Genomic DNA, 21,277 nt, shown 5'->3' on the forward strand with positions numbered 1-21,277 from the left:
ATATGGCGCTGAAAGGACAGAAGAATTGGGAATGTGAGCTCAAAAGAATAGTTTGTGCATACAGACGGACAGCTCATGAGACTGTGGGTGAAAGTCCTTTTGGATTAATGTGAGGCAGGCTACCGTATTCCACAGTGAATCCAGGGTGGATGAGCAGGAGTAGGAAGCTCAATTGGAAGGCAAAGGACGCAAGGAGATGCATTTTGGACTCAAGAAAATAATATTTTGATGCAAAGCATGGATTGAAAGAGGTGCATGTAAAGGTTGGGCAATATGTGGAGGTGGGAGGGGGAAGGAGTGTGAAGTGTCAAGAAGGTGGTCAAAGGAGAAAGTAAATTGAGTAACCCAAAAAGGGTCAAGGGAACAATGAAGAATATAGTGGAACTTGATGGAAGTATTAGTCATATGAATCGTATTGCTCTAGCCAAGAGATGAGGTGCTGATGGAGGGTGTGAAGAAAAAGTTGCTTAAAGTAAGGGGTTACTGGTACTGTTGATTGAATGAGTCGCTGGATGGGGGAAGATCGCAGCAAAATAAGTCATGGAAGAATTGGGTCACAATTACAGGCAATAAGTAACTCCATGAGTGAATGCGAAATGAGGAAGACTGCAGGTGGTAGTCTTGAAGAGGGGAGAGTATGTGAATGGAATCCAGTTCAGAATGAACACTTGGTAGAGTTAAGGAAATCTAGGATGTTTGGGAGTAGTGTTTCTCTGGTTTAAAAAAGTGAATGTGGGTGTTGAGTTTTCCTGTTGAGTTTTTTTTTTTAAGAAACGAGATGTGCAATAATGGTTATGTATTATAGGCCTGATATTGTTGTGTACAGATTTAGATTCCGTATATAGGTGTCCCGATTTATTCCCTTATATAGGTACAATTCACTTTGCCCTTATTTGGACATAAAAATCCGGCCCTTATTTAGACATTGTGCGTACAAACCAAATACAGGCATGGCCACCTACATCCGTCTATCCACATCACAAATTCTTGGAAAACCAGACCCTTAAGCCTTTAGAAATTTCCCTCAGCTTGAATACTGATTTCTCCAAGAACTCATTAAGTATGCATGAACAACTATTCCTTAGGGGTTCCTTCATGACGTTCCTCTGCCCGACTTTTACGTCAATACTGGCATTCCTAGACACCTTCAAGGTATAAATATACCAGCACTTGCCCTGGCAAATTGCGGTTCCCGGAGGATTTGATCCAACCCAGACTACGCGGTTCGCCACAGCAAGTTCGGAAGGAGAGTTCCAGCCAGCCTGATGAACTGACCTGACGCTGCCATTCTCCTCGCAGAGAATCCAGCTCCAGTACTCTGACTTACCTTGCAGGGGGTGAGACTATTGAGTCCAGAAAAGAGATTCCAACCTTTCTCATTCTAAGGTATGGAGCGGACTAAGAACTTACAGAACCTTTTGGCAACTCTTAGCTAAACGAAAATATAGCTACCTATACTTTAGAACTGGCACCTACTTCAAACCTTGTACTGCACTTACGTTAGGTACACTGGGGTAGAACAGTTTAGAAGCATCAGATGAGTATCACATTTTAGCTTATGTTCTTTATGTATGTATTTTGATTACTATACGTCATAGCTACAAACCATGCTATTGCAGTATTATTTTATCTTATTGCTAACCTCGTACATAATGTACTTTGCAGTCTGTCTTACGACTGCAATTCATCTCTTGCATGAGAAATAAGACTGTTCACTAAACCCTTTTATTAAAACACCTGTCTCTGTGCAACTCTGTAGAAACGAAGCAAGTACGATTGATTAAAACGGTTATCTATTGTTTCCACGATTCGGAGACTGTTCCGATTCTAAAAGGAAACAAAGTTGTCATGTTTATGCAATTGTCAGAGACCAATCCCTTCTTGTATACTCGAGACGTTTCTAGTGAACTCCGAGTTAAATGGCACACACAAGTGATTAAGTTTAATATACACTATAGATTTGACAAAAGACTAAGGTCAGTAGGTCTCTATTGAGTATGTTATTCTAATTCACAGAGCCTATCAGGGGTATAGGAACTACAATATAGAATGTACTTTGGGTAGAACATTGTGGTATTTTTTATACTTGATTAGGGGCATGGAATGTCCCGGCATCCACAGTGTATACTGCAGTGATATTGAGCGGTGTACATGCTTGCATATGGAATAAAGATTTTAGCACAGAAGATACGCGTGTGTCATCTCTTCCATATTGCTACACACCTTGAACTGTGAGGTGCACAGCCTTTGTCCTTGAGCGACAAAACCACATTAGCCCGGTATGCAGTTACAAGACTGGCTCGGGGAAAGTACATTTCAAAATATTGTTCAAATACCTGTTCCACCAAGGTCACAAATACCTGAGGGCTGGCCTTCCATTGACCGACTATTTGTAAAGCAAGTACAAAAGGTTCAATGGGAGAGCACTTATTCTTTAAACCCCTTCCACGAGCGGCAAATTCTGCCGCAGGGCTGGGCGTGGCGCCCAGGTACTCAGGACGGCTCCCGGCCGTCATGAATCACGGTGGCCGTGTGCTAATGACGGCCGGGAGCCGTCCGAACTCCGCCCACTGTTTAATTCGCCCGCAAAGGTGGGGAAATTGCCGCGCGTGGGCGGAGCGCTAACGGTCGGACGGCTCCCGGCCGTTGTGAGCACACGACTACCGTGACTCATGACGGCCGGGAGCCGTCCTGAGCACAGAAGGGATTAAGTGCTCAGCCCTCTGGCATTTCCAACTCCCACCCATGGTGAGAATTACTTCTACGACTGCGATTAAGGTTAAAAACCAACCACGTTGCAACAGCTCATGGGTCTTCTGACAACACATGAGAAGTGTTTAATATTTGTCCTTTCCCTACTCAACCCACCTTATGGCAAAAACTAAGGCAATAGAGAAGCAGTATGATCCCTATATAACAAAAAACAAAAACACAAATATATATCTTAATGGGACACGAGGCAGACATTTTAAAGTACTGCCTTCCAGCCCCTTGGATCAACAGGGACGATATTTCCATCCATTGCACAAACTCAGAGGAATAGAAAGATCTAGTCAAGTCTTAACGCGCAATTTCTATTAAATATTACTAATTGCAACAAAAGTGCAAAGTACACCCAAAACATCAGTGGTTTAAAATTTAAACCGATTAACATTCAAAAATGATTTTTTTCCAAATAAAGCTATGTGTACCTCTGAAATAAGTTGTATTGGAAATTGTTAGATTTTGTGAAACTACAATCCTCCTAGCCATTTTGTTGTACGTTTGTGGGAAATTCTGGAATGGAGCAGAGTGAATATTGGAAAGGTTGAACACATGGAAAATATTGCACCTCATTGTAATCTGGGGGAGTTTTCTAGCACTGCAGTTTGGAATATTACATTTCAGTCTTCTCTTAATATAGACTACAATGGTCTTCCTCACTTTAAAGCAATCATGAATATAATTACTAAATGGATTTTCAGACCTGAAGGCTAACAATTCAAGTTGATTAAAAAATGCATTTTTGCGGCAAAATCATTTGCTCCCCACCAAGCAAGCTACAATTTGCCAGACAAAAGCAGTGTTGGCCAAGGTTTACATGTGATCTTTAAACGCCGATTACCACTCACCCTACCCACACAATTTGGTTTAATGGAACGATGGACTGTGGGAAATTTAAGTTGTTTGTGCATGCTTGCAGATTCTATAAAACATACTGGTACTGTCTGGAGTCAGCCACTAATGCATTCCCAAATACCCCAAGACGAATACAAATGCAATTCAAACAAACTGCGGGTTGAATTCAATACCATCTCTATGTAATGCAATGGCTTGCACTTGTAAACCAAAAAAAATTAAACTTCTAAAGTAGACTTTATAAGGTGCTTAATATAGGTGCTCTAATACATTAAGCTATGGCACAAGGGAACGCACCTGCCATTAAAGTTAAATTCCAACATGCAGGGAAAAACGACCAAAACTAGCCTTCAAGGCTCCTACCGGTTAACCCGTCGCGGCCTCTTCTCAGGTTTGATATCTATGTCGTAATGGTAGACGTCAATCTTCGGAATCTGCACCTGGAAGTGGTTGGCCAAGAGCCGAATTGGTTTCCCAAGCGTCCCAAGGCCAGGCCGCCGAGGAGGTTGGAAGAGGCTGGTAGGTGGAGGACCTGAGGGAGAAAGAGCGGCACAAATCTGTATGAAGTCTTACCAATGGATTTTCACAGCTTGGCGCAGATTTATACTTCGGAAATCTCTTGCGCAAAAATAATCTGAGTGAAAATGTAACCGTACCTTACTTGTAAGTATCAAAAGACTACAAATATTCGTTTTTATATTTTTGAATGTTTGTATACAAAGCACAATGAACAGCAGTGCTTCACCCGTTGACCGCGGCGTAAAACTCGCCGCAGTGCGGGTAAATTCTTGCGGACGGGGCCGCGTCGGACAACAGACGTGCGCAGCACTACGGAGGTAGTGCTCGCGACGGCCGTTGGCCGACGGGCGCATGGAAAGGGTTAAATGGGGGCTGCCAGCACTCATTGTGGGCCACCAGCACTTGTTTCCTCAGACATTTCCTGAAAGCAAGAAAGGGAACACAAGTGTAGCAAGAGATTCCATATAAAATTCCGCTATCACGTTGGGTCCGGAATTGTTTTTTCTTCTTTTTCGACCCAGGTAGGGTGGGTGTCGACGTACCACCATTTGCCCCTTCCAGCTACCTTTTCACCACTAGTGAGTTGAAGAAACTTCCCAGTTTCTCCCCTTGTGCACGCTACTATTGCTGCTAAGTGCACCCTGAGAGAGGTGTAACAACTTACTTTGCAGTAGACTAGTTAGGTACTTTAATACTGTGGATTCCCTGGTTTTCTTGTTTTGAAGTTTCTTTGGTGCACCATTGCGAGAATCTTTTATTTGGCTGCGTAGCATTGCCTTGTGGTAGGTCTTTGTGCCTCTTGCAACACAGCTCTAGTGCTCTCAGGCAGATTGAGGTGTGCTCACTAAGTCTTCAGGAGCCATGCCGCCAGGTTGGGGCTCTGCGACCAAAACCTTTCCGTTTTGCATGCTGAGCAGATACTCTGTTAACTTGTGAGCAGGCCCCTGCACCATTTCCAGTATTTGCGAGAACCAGGTCTGTCTGACCCACTGTGGTGCGATTAGAATCAGTGTCATGTTGCTGGCTGTGCACTTGTACAGTACCCTGTGTAGCAGTGGTATTGGTGGAAAAGCGTAGGCAAATGTCCCTGACCAACTTATCCATAGGGCAGTCCCCTGGGATTGACTGCACATTTGTCTCGATGCGAAGTGTTAGACATATTTGCAACATCCCAAAATGCCATCTGCGGTGTACCCCATTTGTTGAATATTTTCTGCAACTCCTGTCGGTTGATCTCCCACTCGTGGGATGCAGACAACTGTCTGCTCAGCCGGTCTGCTTCCACATTGTCCTTTCCTGGGAGGTGTATTGCTAGTAAGTCTTTGTTTTGGAATAGCCCATTTCCAAATGTCCTGTGCTAGTGATGACAGGATCACTGAGTGAGTACCTCCTTGCTTGTTTAAGTAGAACATTGTTGTGGTGTTGTCTGTTTGAATCAATACTCTTTCCGTATAGGTGCTCCTGAAAGGCCTTTAACGCTAGGAAGACTGTCTTTACTTCTAGATAGTGGATGTGTGACTATCTTGGGGCTTCCACAATCCTCTAACTTTGAGGTTGTTCATGTGTGCTCCCCATCCCTGCTGGGATGCGTCCATTGTGATGGTCACTGATTAAGCCGGTTGTGTGAATAGTTTTCCCTGTGTTAGGCTGCTCTTGTTCCACCACGCCATCTCTTGATTTATTGATTGCGTGACAACCACGAGGTCCTCCCAGCTCCCAGTCGCTGGTGACCATTGCTGTTGAAGCCATTCCTGCAATGGCCTCATATGTAGACGTATGTGGAAGATTAAGAGTATGCAAGATGCCATTATGCCCATCATTCTCCCCACCGTCCTCACTGTCAGATTGCACCTCGCAGTAATTCTTTGTCTCCTTCAGAATTGCCACGGTCCTCTTTGTGCTTGGGAAAACCTTGCCCTGTAAGGTGTTGATCTCTGCTCCCAAGAAGATTTTCACCTGCTCTGGTTCTGTGGAGGATTTTTCCCAGTGGATGGAGAACCTCAATCTTGACAGTGTTTGTTGGAGTGTTTTCTTCATGGGCGTCGTATGAACTTGCCTTTACCAACCAGTCAAGATATGGGTGTATGTGTATCCCCAGTCTCCTCAAGTGTGCTGCCACTGCTGCCAGGCATTTTGTGAACACCATTGATGCTAATTTTTGTCCGAAGGCCAACACTGAACTGGTAGTGTATATCCTTTACCACAAACCTCAGTAAGTGTTTGTGTTTTCTGTTCAACGGTATGTGCAGGTATGCATCCTTTAGATCTATTGTTGTCATGTAATCACCTTGCTGTATCTGGGGAATTACTTCCTGCAGAGCTGTCATTTTGAATTTTTGCGTTCTTATGCACTTGTTTAGGTACCTTAAGTCCAGGATAGGACATAGCGTCTTGTCCACCATTGGTACAAGAAAGTACGTGGAATAGACCCCCTTCCCTCTGTTGTGCTGGTACCTTTCTATGGCTTTTTGTCTTCAAGTTCCTTTGTTTCCTGTAACAATTGTGATAGTTCTCTTTGAGTTAATCTTTGTTTGGGTTTCTGCGTGGGGGTTGTCCTTGTAGTTCTATACAATAGCCGTGCTTTATGATATTTAGTATCCACTTGTCTGTGGTAATCTCCCTCCACTCTTGGAAGTTTTTTCATCCTGCCACCTACTGGTGTTGCATGTTGTAGGAACTGACAAACTGTTGGTTGTTTTGTTATATGACACACCCCTGTTGATGTTGGCTGGGTGTGCGTTGAGGTTTTTGTTAAGTCACTTGGAGGCGGGCTTTTGGCCTCTGGGTGCGCTACCTTGTCCTCTTGTGGACACAAAAAGACTGGCCCCTAGGTTGGTATTGCCAGGTCTGCTGCTGCTGCCCCTGCTGCTGACCCTGGTTACCCCCTTGGAAGCTTTGGTTGAAGGATTCGTGAGATGTGGCTGGTTGGTTGTTAAACCTGCATGCTGGTCTTTGCGGTACACCCCTTCTCATCCCCCTGAATTTCAGGGCTCCCATTGACCTTGCAGTCTCATTTTCCTTTCAGTTGGTTCAACATTCCTTTGACTGTGCTGTCGAACAGTTGTTCCCCATTAAAAGGTGTGCTGAGGATGTTGCTTTGGACTTCGGCTTAGAAGACGGAGAGATGACAGGCCTGGCTCCGTATCTCAGTTACCCCATCATTTGTCTGCTTGATGTCTCCGCTGCGTCTAGCGCAAATTTCAAACATGTATTAGCCATGTTTTTCCCCTCCTCTACCAGGTGGCTGGCCATCTCCTGGTATTGGTCTGATAGGTGCTAGAGTAGTTCTCCAACCTCCTCCCAGTGTTCATACGCGTGCCAATTGATGAGGGCATTTGAGTTGGCGATATGCCACTGTATTGCCGCACTCCTTTCCATCTTCCTCCCTGTGAGGTCCATCCTCTTGCTTTCCTTGTCAGGAGGTGGTCCTGTATTTGTGGGGATGTTGGCTTTTTCTGGCCTGTGCTGCGAGGATGAGTCAGGTGGTACTGACCCTCTGATGGACATGGGGTCCTGTGAGGAGTGCTTGTATTTCGTCTCACAGCTTGGGGTGACAGACCTGCATATAGCTGGTTCTTTGAATGCCTCCCTTCCCTGGTCCAGCACACTAGGAAGCATTGGCAAGAATTGGCTTCTTGTTTGTGTTGGCAAATGTGTTTCCAGCAGGAAACATGCCTGCGGCTTTTCTTCCTCCAGCTTCACCTTGTATGTCTCTGCCGCCCTCTTGATGACTGTTGTACATTCCAATATCATCTGGCGGTGAAGGCCTTGAAGGGTAGGACTCTACGCCCTCTCCTGGCGATTCGGCGTCAAGGTCCTGCCATTGAACCTCTTGAGACTCTGAAATTGTTGAGGCCTGGTACAATTCTTCCTCGTCGTAGTAATACATGTCTTCTACCTGCTCTTCGGCGAGTTGGAGTGTTCGGCGGCTGGAGATCCTCCACTCCTCTCTCAGCTTCAACCTAGAGCATGGGTTTGATGGAATTATGTACCGGCTCATTTTGTCGTTGAAATCCTCTGGAGAATACTCGCCATCTCGGCCTTGAGTCTTCTTTTTCCTGTCCATTTCAGATGCCTGTTCGGCATCGAGACCCTCCGGCCTCTTCCCGGTCATCGACGAGGTCGCGGTCGCAGGCTTGAACGATGGGCCTTGCTTTTGGGCCTCTTGCCTCTACATAGTGTTCCTTTCCTGGAAACGCTCGATAGTCTTGCCTTTTCTAGGCTTTTCGCTGGCTGGGATTCCTTGGCCAAGGTACCGCTGGGCTGTTTATCTTTGGGTGCGGCTGCTAGCGTCAAGGACTTAGACGGCAGTGCCCCTTTTTGGGAGGATTTGGACTCACTCCTGCGAGGGTCTGTCGAGGGTCTAGGGATCGACAACTCTTTCCTCCTTTTCAACCTAGACATCCGTCGAGTCTTCTGGCACTTGGCGATGTTGTCCTCTTCTCCACTGGAGAGGCCAAAGACTAGGAGCGATGGTGGAGCTCCTTGAGCCGGCATGGCGTGCTTCGCCCTCCGCTGCCTCTCCCTCACCCCAAGTGTTTTAGGCATGAAAACCGCGCAGAAGTTGCAGTCCTCGCTTCAGTGGTCGAGCGGAAGGCAGAGGTTGCAGACTGGATGGTGGTCCTTCTGCGCGTACTTGTGTCTGAGCATCGTAATGGACAAGACGCGTTCAGATTTTGTGAGAATTGCAGAGGGCCCCCTGTGCGTGCATCGTCCGTGGTGCATCGAAGGGTTGGTTGTTCTCCTTCGTCAACCCGGTTAGTTGAATGGTCCTCCGGTCACCAAGTCGATTCCTGGTGATTTTCGTTGATTTTTTGGTGATTTTTCTGTGATTCTGCCTCCAAATTTCTGGAGCTCCTTCGGTGGAAAAAAATCTGAAGATGGCGACCACAGGAGGGAGCTTCCACCGGAATCAGAGGACACCAAATGGTGGTACATCGACACCCACCCTACCTGGGCCGAAAAAGGAAAAAAAAACAAAAAAGAAAAAAACACGACTATTCTGGACCCAACCACGAGATGGCGGAATAATGCACAGCATAGTGAATCCAGAAAGATTCACGCTGCAAAACCAAGGTTTTACTTTAATAATTCAAGGATGCTGTCACCCACAGCATGTTGCGTCCAGATGGCTCGAGCATACTGCAACAGATTACTCGTTGCCATTCGAATCTCTCGCCAATGGCTGCTTCATGCGCATGTGCTATTTTAAAACAAAAAAATAAAAAAAAATTACTGGCCACGGTCTCGAGAAATATCTTGACAATGCATACATTACCTACCCCCTCAAAAAATAAAAAAACTATTCAGTAAATACATATTTAATTGCAATTGTGAAAATAATGCACACAAAAAACATTAACTACAGCTTGCAACTGTGAAAAAGTTGCAGAAAAAAATTAAATCAAACTTCTTGGGAGCTTTCCCGATGCGTGCCCCTATCACCACTCTTACTTTTGCGGTCCACGTCAAACTGATCTTGTGGGGTAGCACTTATCAATGGTCTCCTCAACCTGTCAAAAAACATCTCTTCGTTCCACATCAGACTGCGACCAATGCACTAAATCATGGTCATGTATGGATAGTCTTTTCTTTCGTCACCATCTCCAGTAGTCTTTATTCCACCAACCTTCCCCTACACTAAACACTGCACCTCTGCTAAATTTGCATGGGCATGGAAAACTTAGATTCCCCTTTTTCTTTAAGGATTTGTGGATTAAAACCCAATGCCCAATTAGCACATTCATCTTGCCAGACCCACACATGCCGTCAAAATTACATTTCATGGCTGCTTGATTCATAAACATCTGATGAAATCTCTTCCGTACAAGCTTACCATTCTTGACATCTTTTTCTTTCAACCAGGAGGTCTCTAATCAGCGAGAAAGGTGTGACCCCCATGGTGCATTGTGGTGAGGTATTGTAATTCCACACCTTTGGCTCGATAAAATCACTCACATCCACAACTGAAGTTAAGGAAATGTATATGCCCTCCACAACTTTTTCCCACGCCATATTTGGAAACAGAGTGGGATGTAATGGTGTATGAACAGTTTCAGTGCTTATCCGCCGTTAAACACTCTGGACATTTATCTACCATAATTGACTGGACTGTCAACAGCAGGCAGTCCAATAAGGTTTTCACCTTCATAGAGGTTTTCGTTGTACCTAGATGGCCTTAGTATGCTTTACTTATAATCTCACTGCATAATGCTATAGGTGGATCAAATTGTCACCAAGAAGAACAAGGCCATTTTCTACAGCTAATTCCTCAGTGATGTGTGAAAAGGTTTTCAAATCCCCGCTCAAACCACATCCACCAAAGCTACACACTGTACATCCATGCGTGAATCATCACCATCCACTGGCATCTTGGACAATTTGCCCTGAAATGTTTCCCTCGAGGGATAGGTTTGATCGCAAAATTGTACTCCAGTAGTTTGGATACTAACCTTGCGAGCCTGGCTGAAAAGTTATTGCTGCTTACTTTGCTAAAGATGTAAACCAGTGGCTTGTTTTCAGTAAATAATTCAATATTGCTTCCCCAAATGTTCATGTTAAATTTCTGCACTGCCCACACATGCAAGTGAATTCAATCGCACTGTATTGATGCTCAAACGGTTTAGGGCTCTTGAAGCAATTGCTACGGTTTGTTCACACCTATGCACTCTCTGGCTGAGGACAGCACCCAAATAGTAAATGCTGGAATCAACCGTTATTAGAGAACTGCAACGCTCCCGGAACGCATGCATGCAATTTGCCAGCAACTTGTGAAATTAGGGCAGTGGGTGGCAGTCCACAACAATATTACTATTTGGGAACGCAAGTCATCACATAACGGGGTTCTCGGCACACTTGGGTCTATATCTTATACCTGGAGCGAAGTCTAGCCAACCAATTATGTTCTACTCCTTCACACCTACATACACTAGTGTGAGTTTCTCTTCCTAAAAACTATCTTAGAAAAAAATAATCAACCATCCAGGTCTTTCTCCCCAAGCACTTTGGGGTTCACATCTGATTGATCTAGTGAAAAATCTTTACACCAGTATTCATAAAAGGTAGGGTCTACTAAAATAATTATAAACGCTCCAGAATCCACCATATGAATCATCCCATCCTCATCACCAAATGTAGTACATTTCCACGTAGACAAATCCAAGTTTTACTTGTTTAAAACAAGGAGGTTGTCGTCACCTATGGCATGCAGCGTCCAGCTGGCTTGGAGTCCAACTGCAACTGACTTGTTGCAGTTTGAATCCCTCGCCAGTGTCCACTTCATGCATGTGTGCCATTTACAAAACACTGACCAGTGTCTCCAGAAGTATCTGGAGACAATGCATACATCACATCAGGCTAACAGAATAGATGGGAGAGAAAGAAAAACAAGGAAGAAAGCAGAAACCAGTACAGTGAGAAAACTGAGCAGGGAGAGTCTGGTAGTGAATTAAAGAGACCTGAAGTGTATTCAGGACCATGCAGCCTCTGTAATGGGTGCGCTGACATTTACTTGCACCAGCCACGGGCGGAGGCGCTTTGGGAACCAGCACATGTTTTACAAATTAGACACTGACAGTATATAACTTTGTATAACCAGGAACGTTTGGGACCCAATTCTAGTAAAAAACAAGTTTACAACAGTTAACTTGTCGAAAAAAGTCCAACAAAGCTTTAACCTTCAAGCAAGCGGGAGGGCAGGATTCTCATTTTTACAAGAGTGACCAGAACAGAGGTATTATCCAGACACTGGTCAGTGTTAACTTTAGTGTTAAATTCCCTCTTGTTAGACCATGGTGAAGTAGAACACCGCCTGAAAATATAACAGTGCAAGATCAATCACCAAGTGCTATGCAAATATCTTTGATTACTTTGAAAGTTCATTAGAACTTTCAACTGCATGGGATCACAGCTAATGTAACCTAAGCGCAGTTAGTGACTGTAGAACTTGTGTACTTGTAAACTGGTTGCTATTTTTTCAAAAAAACTAAAACACGATGTATACACTTTAGATACTTTTAAACCTACTTTGAATAGTTCCTTTCATTAAAAGTCCAAATCAGGTTACATGGTGGGATCAGATGCTAAGCAGATTACGTACAATGATGTAAGACTACGTGCAAAACCTAAATGGTGGTCTTGCATTTCCATTTTAGTCTTACTTTCGGGAATAGCCTATAGGTCAAACATTGGTTTCGTTACTGTTTTGTGCCAAACTTTCGCGGGGAAGCTGTTGGGTCCTCAATCGAAAAACACTGGCTAAAAAAAAACGAGAAAATAAAAAAATGGTTTGGCCAAAATACATGCATTGCAAAAGCAGTCACTGGGACAGAGTGAAGTTATCCAAGGACTGCCCCAGGTTCCTTGCTTTAGTAGGTGAAATAATAACAGAGCAATGAATGAGGAGGGTTTGATGAAAGCCCTTTTAAGTGCATAATTCTAGGAAAGGTACTACTTAACATCAACCTTAAAAGTATATACAAGAATTCAGTATACGTTTGAGATGTAAAATAGCCTCTCCTGCATTGCAATAAAATTGGGTGGTAGAATGATGCACCAAGGAACCAACAACATGAGGTGAGAAATACTCTAGGTGGAGTCGAAGTTGCTTTACATACATTTTGAAGAATTTATAACCGATTTTTGGAACTGCTGCACTGTCAAGCCATACATAAAAATGATGTGGGAGAAAATACTTAGTTTGGCTAGCATTCCGTAAAATATACATCATGTAAATCCAGAAGAAATTCATGCTGAAAAAACAAATCTATTCACTTACTTCCAATATACACCCTCAGGATGATTTGTTTCGAAGACTGGTTCGCTCTATTAATGCAACCATTGGTAAAGTACAGTGCTCAAAGAAACCGAATATGAAGTATTACAGTCCTTTAATATGCACGATTTGTAGGAAAGCATGATTTTGGGCAGACAAGTAGAGGAGAAGTCATGAAGCGGAGTCTGTACTCCTATTTTGTTGCTAAACAGTTGGACACACCATCATAAACATTAAACTGAAAGGAACAGAATTAACAAAGCAATCTATTTATGCACCCCACTTCAGCATCCAAATGGGTGCCATCGTAGCGCTGACCCAGATGCATCTCCCTGTGTTTCAGTAAGAGCAAGAGTTATATATTATCAGTTAACCAGAAGTGTGGTTTTGGGATTTAAACTTTATTTTATCTGTCCAATGCTAAACGAAAACTATTTTCACTCACAAATGCATACAAAAAATAAAGTAATTTAGATCTGGTAAAATAAATTCATACTGCAACTTCTGGTGTCCATTTCATAATAGGATTATAGAAACAGTAGGTTGTCTCCAGCATATGCTCATTAACAACCAGATAGTAAGAACAAACAAATGTATATTAATCCCTATTGTCTCATGGTCATCACTTCCAAGAGCAGAGCTAATATTTGAGAAATTTCAAGCTGCCCTGAATTAATCACATCCAAGCAAACTGCTAACCAGAATTAAAAATGATCATTTAACCTGGATAAAATCGATAGCTGGGAAATACAAATAATGTACCTACAAGATGTAAAAAAACCGAAGACATTACATTGCTCTTAAATGAACAGGTCGTACATAAACTAGTTCACTTGAGGAGTTCCATCACAGGCAGGGAAGAAATAACGTTATCGTGCTGTATAAAAAACAAACACATAAGAGTATTTGCAACACTTCTGCAGATCTTTTCTTTAAATCTGCTGAAAGACTAATTTTCTGTATTTCACTCAATATGAAATACACATTTTCCTCCAACATTCAAAAACTGTCAAATTTGGCCATACGAGAAAAGGTTTTTGGTTGACCAGAGCAATGAGTAGATAGAGGGGAAACTACAATTTAAGTGTGCACCATTTAAACAGATCTTCATATCTACGAGTTTATTTATAGAGAACGCTTATCTGAGAGTCTACAAGTATGTAACCACAACAAAACGTTAATACAGACTCCTACCTCTGCCTATACAACTCCCCACATCACCCTCTCTCACCTTCCTCCACCTGTTAGCCAAAATCATACTTTCTAAAGAATTATGCACCACAGCCAGTGTTGAAGGGGCCCTGGAGGAACTTTAAAGCCAGGGTAGAGAACTAAGAGCAATTTTTTCAACTCATGTATCCTTAACATTTGCACACCACTGCAAAAGTCACAGAACAGCACCCTAGCAGAATATAGCCGCCAGTTGTGTCCATCTGAAAGGCAAGTTTTTAATGCACATGGAAAACTACACACTATCCAGGAGCATTCTTGATAGTGCAATGTGCTATCAAAAGTAGATTCAAATAGTTTATTACAATTTTAGGCACTATCTTTTAACTGGAATAACTGCCCAAAGTGCTCTGCTCCTTTCAAAATCTGACATTTCATCTTGCAATGTGAATATGCGACCAAGTAAGGAGGGCCTATCATTCCGGATGAGCCAATCAAACTCAAATCAAGAGTTACTTTTGTTAAGGTTCCAATTTAACCGCAGATTCAACACCAATTCCTCCAGGTGTCAGACTGGAGCGGAACTTTTCCAGCGACTACTCCAAAGCACAGATATGTGGCACAACCTGACTCAGCAAGCTCCTTGTATAGCCTCACTTAAATGCAGAGTTCAATTTTCTTAGCCAACTCTTTTGCGACCTCAGACGCATATCAAAGTAAACAAACTGCAAACAGGACAGTGTGCCAAATCTAACTTTGGAGCGTATTAGAGTCCTAAATGCCCACTCTGTAGACTAGGGAGGAGCCAGGCCCATGATAATTCTGTGATTGGGTATAATCAACTGAAGAGCATTAGCAAAGTTTAATTATTTGTTTTGATAGCTACGTCTCAACACAAATTCCTCCATGTTTGAGCAGACATTCATGTCATACTTTCGAATAGGTGGAAGGTCTGAGAAGGGCACTTACACCAAGTTGGCCTGAAGAAGTGAGCTGGTGAAATGACACTGCTACATAGGCATCAATCCACACCATCACCAGGCATTAAAGTTTTAATTCTCAAACTTGCAGACTGGCAAATGTCCTGCACAAGAGCACTCCTTGCCAATGCTGCAGCCTTTACTGTGAAAGAATAAGCCCAAATGCCCTGAGAAATCTCAGCATTTGCCATGGATATATATATATATATATATATATATATATATATATATATATATATATATATATATTTACTGAAAAAACCATAGGTTTCACACACGTTATAGTTAGGAATTAGCATTTAAAAAACCTTGCAAATTCACTGAAAAAACCATAGGTTTCACACATGTTATAGTTAGCGGAAATTTTACTGATAAAAAACCAATGAAATTCCCCCGTTATAGTTAGTGCAGGCAACTATAACTCACGCGACCGCAATCCTCTGCTGATGCTAATACTGTATTTAGACACTTATTTGCCCATGTCTTCTTCCATACATTTTTAGCTATACATATATTACAAATATTTTTTTTTCATAAAGACACATATGTCATCAGCAGAAGATTGCGGTCGCGTGAGTTATAGTTGCCTGCACTAACTATAACGGGGGAATTTCATTGGTTTTTTATCAGTAAAATTTCCGCTAACTACAACATGTGTGAAACCTATGGTTTTTTCAGTGAATTTGTACGGTTTTTTAAATGCTAAGTTACTTTACGCCATTCGTGGCGTGCGCGCCCACTTAACGCAGTTCGTTCCGTGCGCGCACAGTGCGCGCACAGTGAGCACGCGGTGCGCTTTGCGCACCGCGCGCCCACTTTACGCAGTTAGTGCCGTGCACGCACGGTGGGCACGCGGTGCGCTACGTGCACCGCGTGCCCACGTTACGCTACATGGAGGACATATGATGCACTTCGTTTTGAAAGGTAATATTGTAATTTTTCGTATATTTTATAAGCCATGCACAAATGGTGACCTTCGGGCACCATTTGCACACGGGGTGGAGAGAGTGTGGGTAATTTTTTTTATTATTATTTTTTAAATATTTTAGTTTATCTCGAATGTGTAATAAGCCATGCACAATTGGTGCCCTTCGGGCACCAATTGCACACGGGGTGGAGAGAGTGTGGATAATTTTTTTTTTTTTTTATTTTTTACCGTACGCGTACGGTAAGCGTAATCGGCGAAATTACCGAAAAAATAAAAATTCCGTTTTTGGCCTTGGGGGATCCTTGGGGACTCCCTCAACATGGCTCTGTGTGTGGGAGCTGTCTAAACAGCCCCTTTACATGTTTTTGGGCTTTATATTTTAAAAATCACTCTCAGTGCGAGAGAGAAAATGGCAGCCGCCGCTTCCTGGTTTCGGTCGATTCGAATGTTTACTTAGATCCAAGAGCCAATCAGAATCGCGCTCGCCACCGTACGCGTACGGTAAGCGTACCGTAAGCGCACCGTAAGCGCACCGTAAGCTGGCTCAGATATATATATTGATTTAAAGGCTATTTTCTCAGAATCTACTGAACAGATTTACACCAAACCTACAAAAGGCACTTCCTTGACCTGAGGAGTACCTCTCTGCCAAATTTCTAGTAATTCTGTTCAGCCGTTCGGGCTGTAGCCCTGTCTAAAGGTCCTATGGAAAAATGCATGGGAAAAACGCGTTTTGGGACCCCCCTTTTATCTCAGCCCCCGCTTGACGAATCCCCCCGAGACTTTCAGGGTAGGAGCGGAGCGTAGCGCCCCACCTATTTTGAAAAATTCGCGAGGATTCGTCGACCGGCGCCAAAGTTATTCAAAATAGAATGTTGCGGATTTCCTATGGAAACGTGGTCCTAACTATAAATATATATATATATATATATATTCCAACCAAATCCGATTTACTTTAAAAATCAGACACCGACACTGGAGATGCTTTCTGCCATCCGGCTTGGATATTTATTCTCTCACGTAACGCGTTTCGGGACAACTCCCTTGATCACACAACTACATGCGAACAAATCAGTTTCTTTTAAAACCAAATGCAGAGTCACATGATTGGTTACTCACTAGACATGGTAAACAGACTATTATACGTTTTTGACAATCCAGTTTCTAAAAAGTTATCTTAACATAGTGCCATTAAACTCTTTACATCATTACTTATAATTCACTACCAGTCATAGATGGATTAAATTTAAAAAGATACATATTACTTCATATATTTACAATTTAATCGACTCATCCATCTAGACACAAATCAAGTATAGAGAAAATTTGACACTGTTTAGAATAATTTACATCATTATTTCTTTAACGTATAGTCCTTGTCATTCCATGTTACAAATTATATATTTACACATCGTCAATTGATCTTTATCCATAGTTTATAGTTTTTGTGTAAAACAACCCACGATGGTTGTTTCATTTCAAACCTCTGTTGATAAAAAAGAGGGGATAAAGGAGAAAATAAAAGGACATGTATTACTGCCTATTCTTTCAAAGGTGGTACAAGGATCAGATTTTAAAACGATAAAGTGCTAGTGCTTGTTTTCATAAAGTGCAAGTGCCTTATTATGTACAAAAACCGCAATTTTATCACAATAAAGTGCTAGTGCAATACAGTACTAATAATAGATCCTTTCAATGCATTTTATCAAAGTCCTTTCATTACTAAAAATATATATATATATATATATATATATATATATATATATATATATATATGAGACGATACATCTGGACAATGTCTGCTGCTGAACTGCCCTTCATTTCTAAAGATCCGCAAAAAACAAAAAGCTATTCTTTCGGATGGTGCTCCTTAGTTCAATCTATGTAAAAGACAAAGGTCCTCTTGGGATCTAACTGGTGAAAATTCTCCTCCGAGATGTGGTGGACAGAATTAAAAAGGAACCATTATGGGCTACCCTGCATAAAGGGTGAGATCACTAACTGCAATGAGGAAAAAAAGTCTTAATGGTCAATAGCCTTAGAGGCCAGCTGAGAATAGTTTCCAGAGCGTGCACATAAAAAAAAATGTGAGAAGTTCGTTATGGTTCCACTGTGGCATAATAAAGGACGCAGGAGGAAATATCACCACCAGCGACTTAAACAATGATTGTTCAGCAAACAAAAAGGCCAAAGGACTAAACCTGAAACCATGCACATAGTAATACCTATAGAGGCTAATGATAAAACAAATAGCCCATAAGATAATTTGGCCTGAAGTGGGCCAATCAGACCATCCACACACAAGGCCATAAATGTCACCTAGCGGTCAGCAGTAAGTCTCACCACCAAGGAGCACTTTAACTACTTCTGTGGCAGGGTTAAACCCCTCAGGTGGTTCCACAAAAGGTCGAGGTTCAAGTGCAGAACCCTGTCATGTTAGTGTGACAGAAAAGTCCTGAAAAGGTAGACTGAAAGGAGGACAAGTGCTCCTGCTTGATAGATCGGAGTAGACCATGGTTCTCCTGTAGCAGAAACTAGTCTCCCAGTAAACCATGAAGCAGAAAATCAAGGACGAGTAGTTGTGACACTGCACACAGTCCGCAATGGTGAAAAGATCCACCCAAGATGAGCACACTGCGTGAGGACGCCTTGTACCACCTCTGGGTGCAGACAATTAGTGGTCCACTGGATGACATCCATTGAGCTCACCCACCCTGAGATTTAAATAAGCCCACCAAGTGACTGGCCATCAGAAATCCCTTGGGAGGTTGAGCTACCACCGGAGTCTCAACCCTTTGATAGTGCTTATGATCTCAAACCGCCCAGCTTTTTGTAATACTACATGGCGATGGCCTACATGGTGAACCGAATACATTTCCTTGTGGGAAAAAGGCCTTCCTGGCCACACAGAGGACTTGCAGCTCCAGAAGACAGATCTGGTACCTCTGCCCCACTGGAGAGCAAGACACCCAATTCCAACCTCGTCCAGGTGACCATCCCAGCCCAGAGAACATGCATCCTTACCTACTGGGACTTCAGGTGAATACAGGGATATGGGTCTGCCACAGATCGGGCTGAAATCCACAGGCTGCCACTAAAGGTCACTGGCTGACTCATCTGGCATATGGGTGTTGACCAAGATGCAGCTCCAGTGCAGAGGCCACTGCTTCAGGAGATTCTATTGCAGAGCTTGCATGTGCTGACAGGCAGAAAGAAAGAGCAGAATAAGTTAAGAGCAAGAATCCTCAAAACCATCTACACGAGAACACAGGACTGAACCCAAAAAACTGGGATCTTTACCCAAATGTCCCAGCCTCGCTGCAGGGGTGAAAAGGACTTGAAAGCCAGTGTCCAATATGGCCCCAAAGAATAGAATCCACTGTGTTGGTTGCAGATGGGACTTTGCTGCTCACCTTGACCCCAAAAACACGGCAGAGAGTTTGTACTCTCCAGGTAGACCACGGCAATCTGTTTCTGTAGCCAATCCTGAAGGTATACGAATATGCAAATCCCTGAACTGCAAAAGTGGGCTGCAACCATCACCATAATCTTCGTAAAAGGCCATGGCAGGGCTAAACAATGCGGCAAATTGAAATTTCATCAATACTACCACAAACTAAAGGAAGCATTTGTGGGACTACAGAATGGGTACATGAACGTATATGTACTGCAAGTGTAAGAAAACCATTCAGTTTCCCTGGTCCATGGTAGAAAGGAATGTTTCAGAGTCAGAATCTTGAACTGTCAAAGGAAAGTGTTCTACAACTGAAGATCTAAAATTGGTCTGAACACTCGTTCCTTCTTGGACACCACAAAGTAGCAGCAGTTTCCTATGCCCTTCTATTTGGGAACTCAGAGGCCCCTGTGGCAAACGTCAACTGATGAGCAGAACCCAAAGAACACTAGGGTTGGTGTGGGGGAGGGGGGGTTGGTCAGAATAAGATGTAAACTGAAGAGCATAACAATGCTGAACAAATTGCAGAACTTGCCGGTCTAAAGTAAGCACAAGCAGCAAGGTCTGCATTTGGTGATTAGTCAGATCTTAAGAGAAGCCTCTGAATTTATGGCAGAGTTGGTTGTATTGACGTGCTGGCAACAACAATCCCAACAAACTGGCAGCAAGACTGCTTTCCCTGAAGCACTCCAGGGCCAAAGATATCGTATGCAAAGAGCCTGCAGCCACCTTAAGGCATATCCATCAGGTAGGCTTTCACGTCCCCAGAAAATCACGCAATTGGCATCCATGTATGATGCTAGATAACACCAGTGCTCGTGGCGTGGCCTATGCAATTTGTCCTGACAAAAGATACTTTGCTACATCCTGACCATCAGAGGGTTTGAGTGAATGCATTTCTGAGTTCTTCCGGAATGGCTGGCAAGATGTTGCTGCCAAATCCCAGAGTGTATGCATATCGCACCGTAGACCCAACACTCCTACCAAATGCATCCATGAACTTTCACTCCCAGTCCAGTGGGACGGTGGGAAACACATTAGTGCTGGCATTGCTGGTAGAGACCTAAACAATCTGGTTGGGTGCTGGGTCAGTAGCCCAGATCCGATGAAGCAGGACTGACCTCTCTATAGGGAGACTCACTGGCAGGGCTAGTCCAGGTCGTTGTCAATGTTTCAGAGCATCATTAAACGGCAATAGGGGCTCCAGTTCTCAAAACTGCAAGATCAAGAACAGGTCCACCTTGGTTTCAACTGCAGGAAACTGAATGTCAAGCACTACTGCAGGTCTGCAGATTGACACCCACACAGGAGAAATGTTCCTCTTTAGGGAGTCCTAATGTAGCTTATCTGTCTCCAGGGAGGTATCTAGAGCACCAACATTTTGTAAATCAACATACAGGCCTTCATTAGAACACGGGAGTAAATTTTCCACCTCCTCATCAAAATCTTTATGTAGAATATTTTGAATAACCTGGACAGCATCTGTATCTAATCCAAATCATGTCTGGAGCCTTCAGCAGGATAGGTGGTAAGGTAGTGGAACCACCTGGCATTCCTCCAAAACCAGAGGCTGCACGTTTCTCATATCATACCAAGACAACAGTCAGGATCAGGTGAAACCGGTGCCGGAGCAGTTCGAGCCAGCTCCACCTTCTGCACTGAACTTTGGGCTGAGGACCAGGCATGGGCCCAAAATTGTCGGTTTGGCAGCAGGCCATCACTCAAGGCCTCCACTTGCTGTGTGGTTTCAATGCACCCAGATTTACCCAGGTACTTTTCAACCCCAGTTTATAATTTGGCTGAACTGGATTTGGATGAAATTGGTTCCTCTGAAT

The 21,277-nt window shown here is 43.3% G+C and overlaps 1 protein-coding gene across 3 annotated transcripts in view; it reads right to left on the reverse strand.

Annotated features, from left to right (window-relative positions):
• Nucleotides 1-21,277, reverse strand: part of AGO4 (argonaute RISC component 4) — a 588,224-nt gene that overhangs the window by 401,337 nt on the left and 165,610 nt on the right. For all 3 annotated transcript variants that reach the window (XM_085647981.1, XM_085647979.1, XM_085647980.1), the window contains exon 2: nucleotides 3,982-4,150. In XM_085647981.1, the coding sequence (XP_085504107.1) occupies nucleotides 3,982-4,150 (169 nt within the window). The remainder of the gene's footprint in view (nucleotides 1-3,981; nucleotides 4,151-21,277) is intronic.

The sequence above is a fragment of the Triturus cristatus genome, chromosome 3_2, assembly GCF_964204655.1.
Source record: "Triturus cristatus chromosome 3_2, aTriCri1.1, whole genome shotgun sequence".
NCBI lineage: Eukaryota > Metazoa > Chordata > Amphibia > Caudata > Salamandridae > Triturus > Triturus cristatus.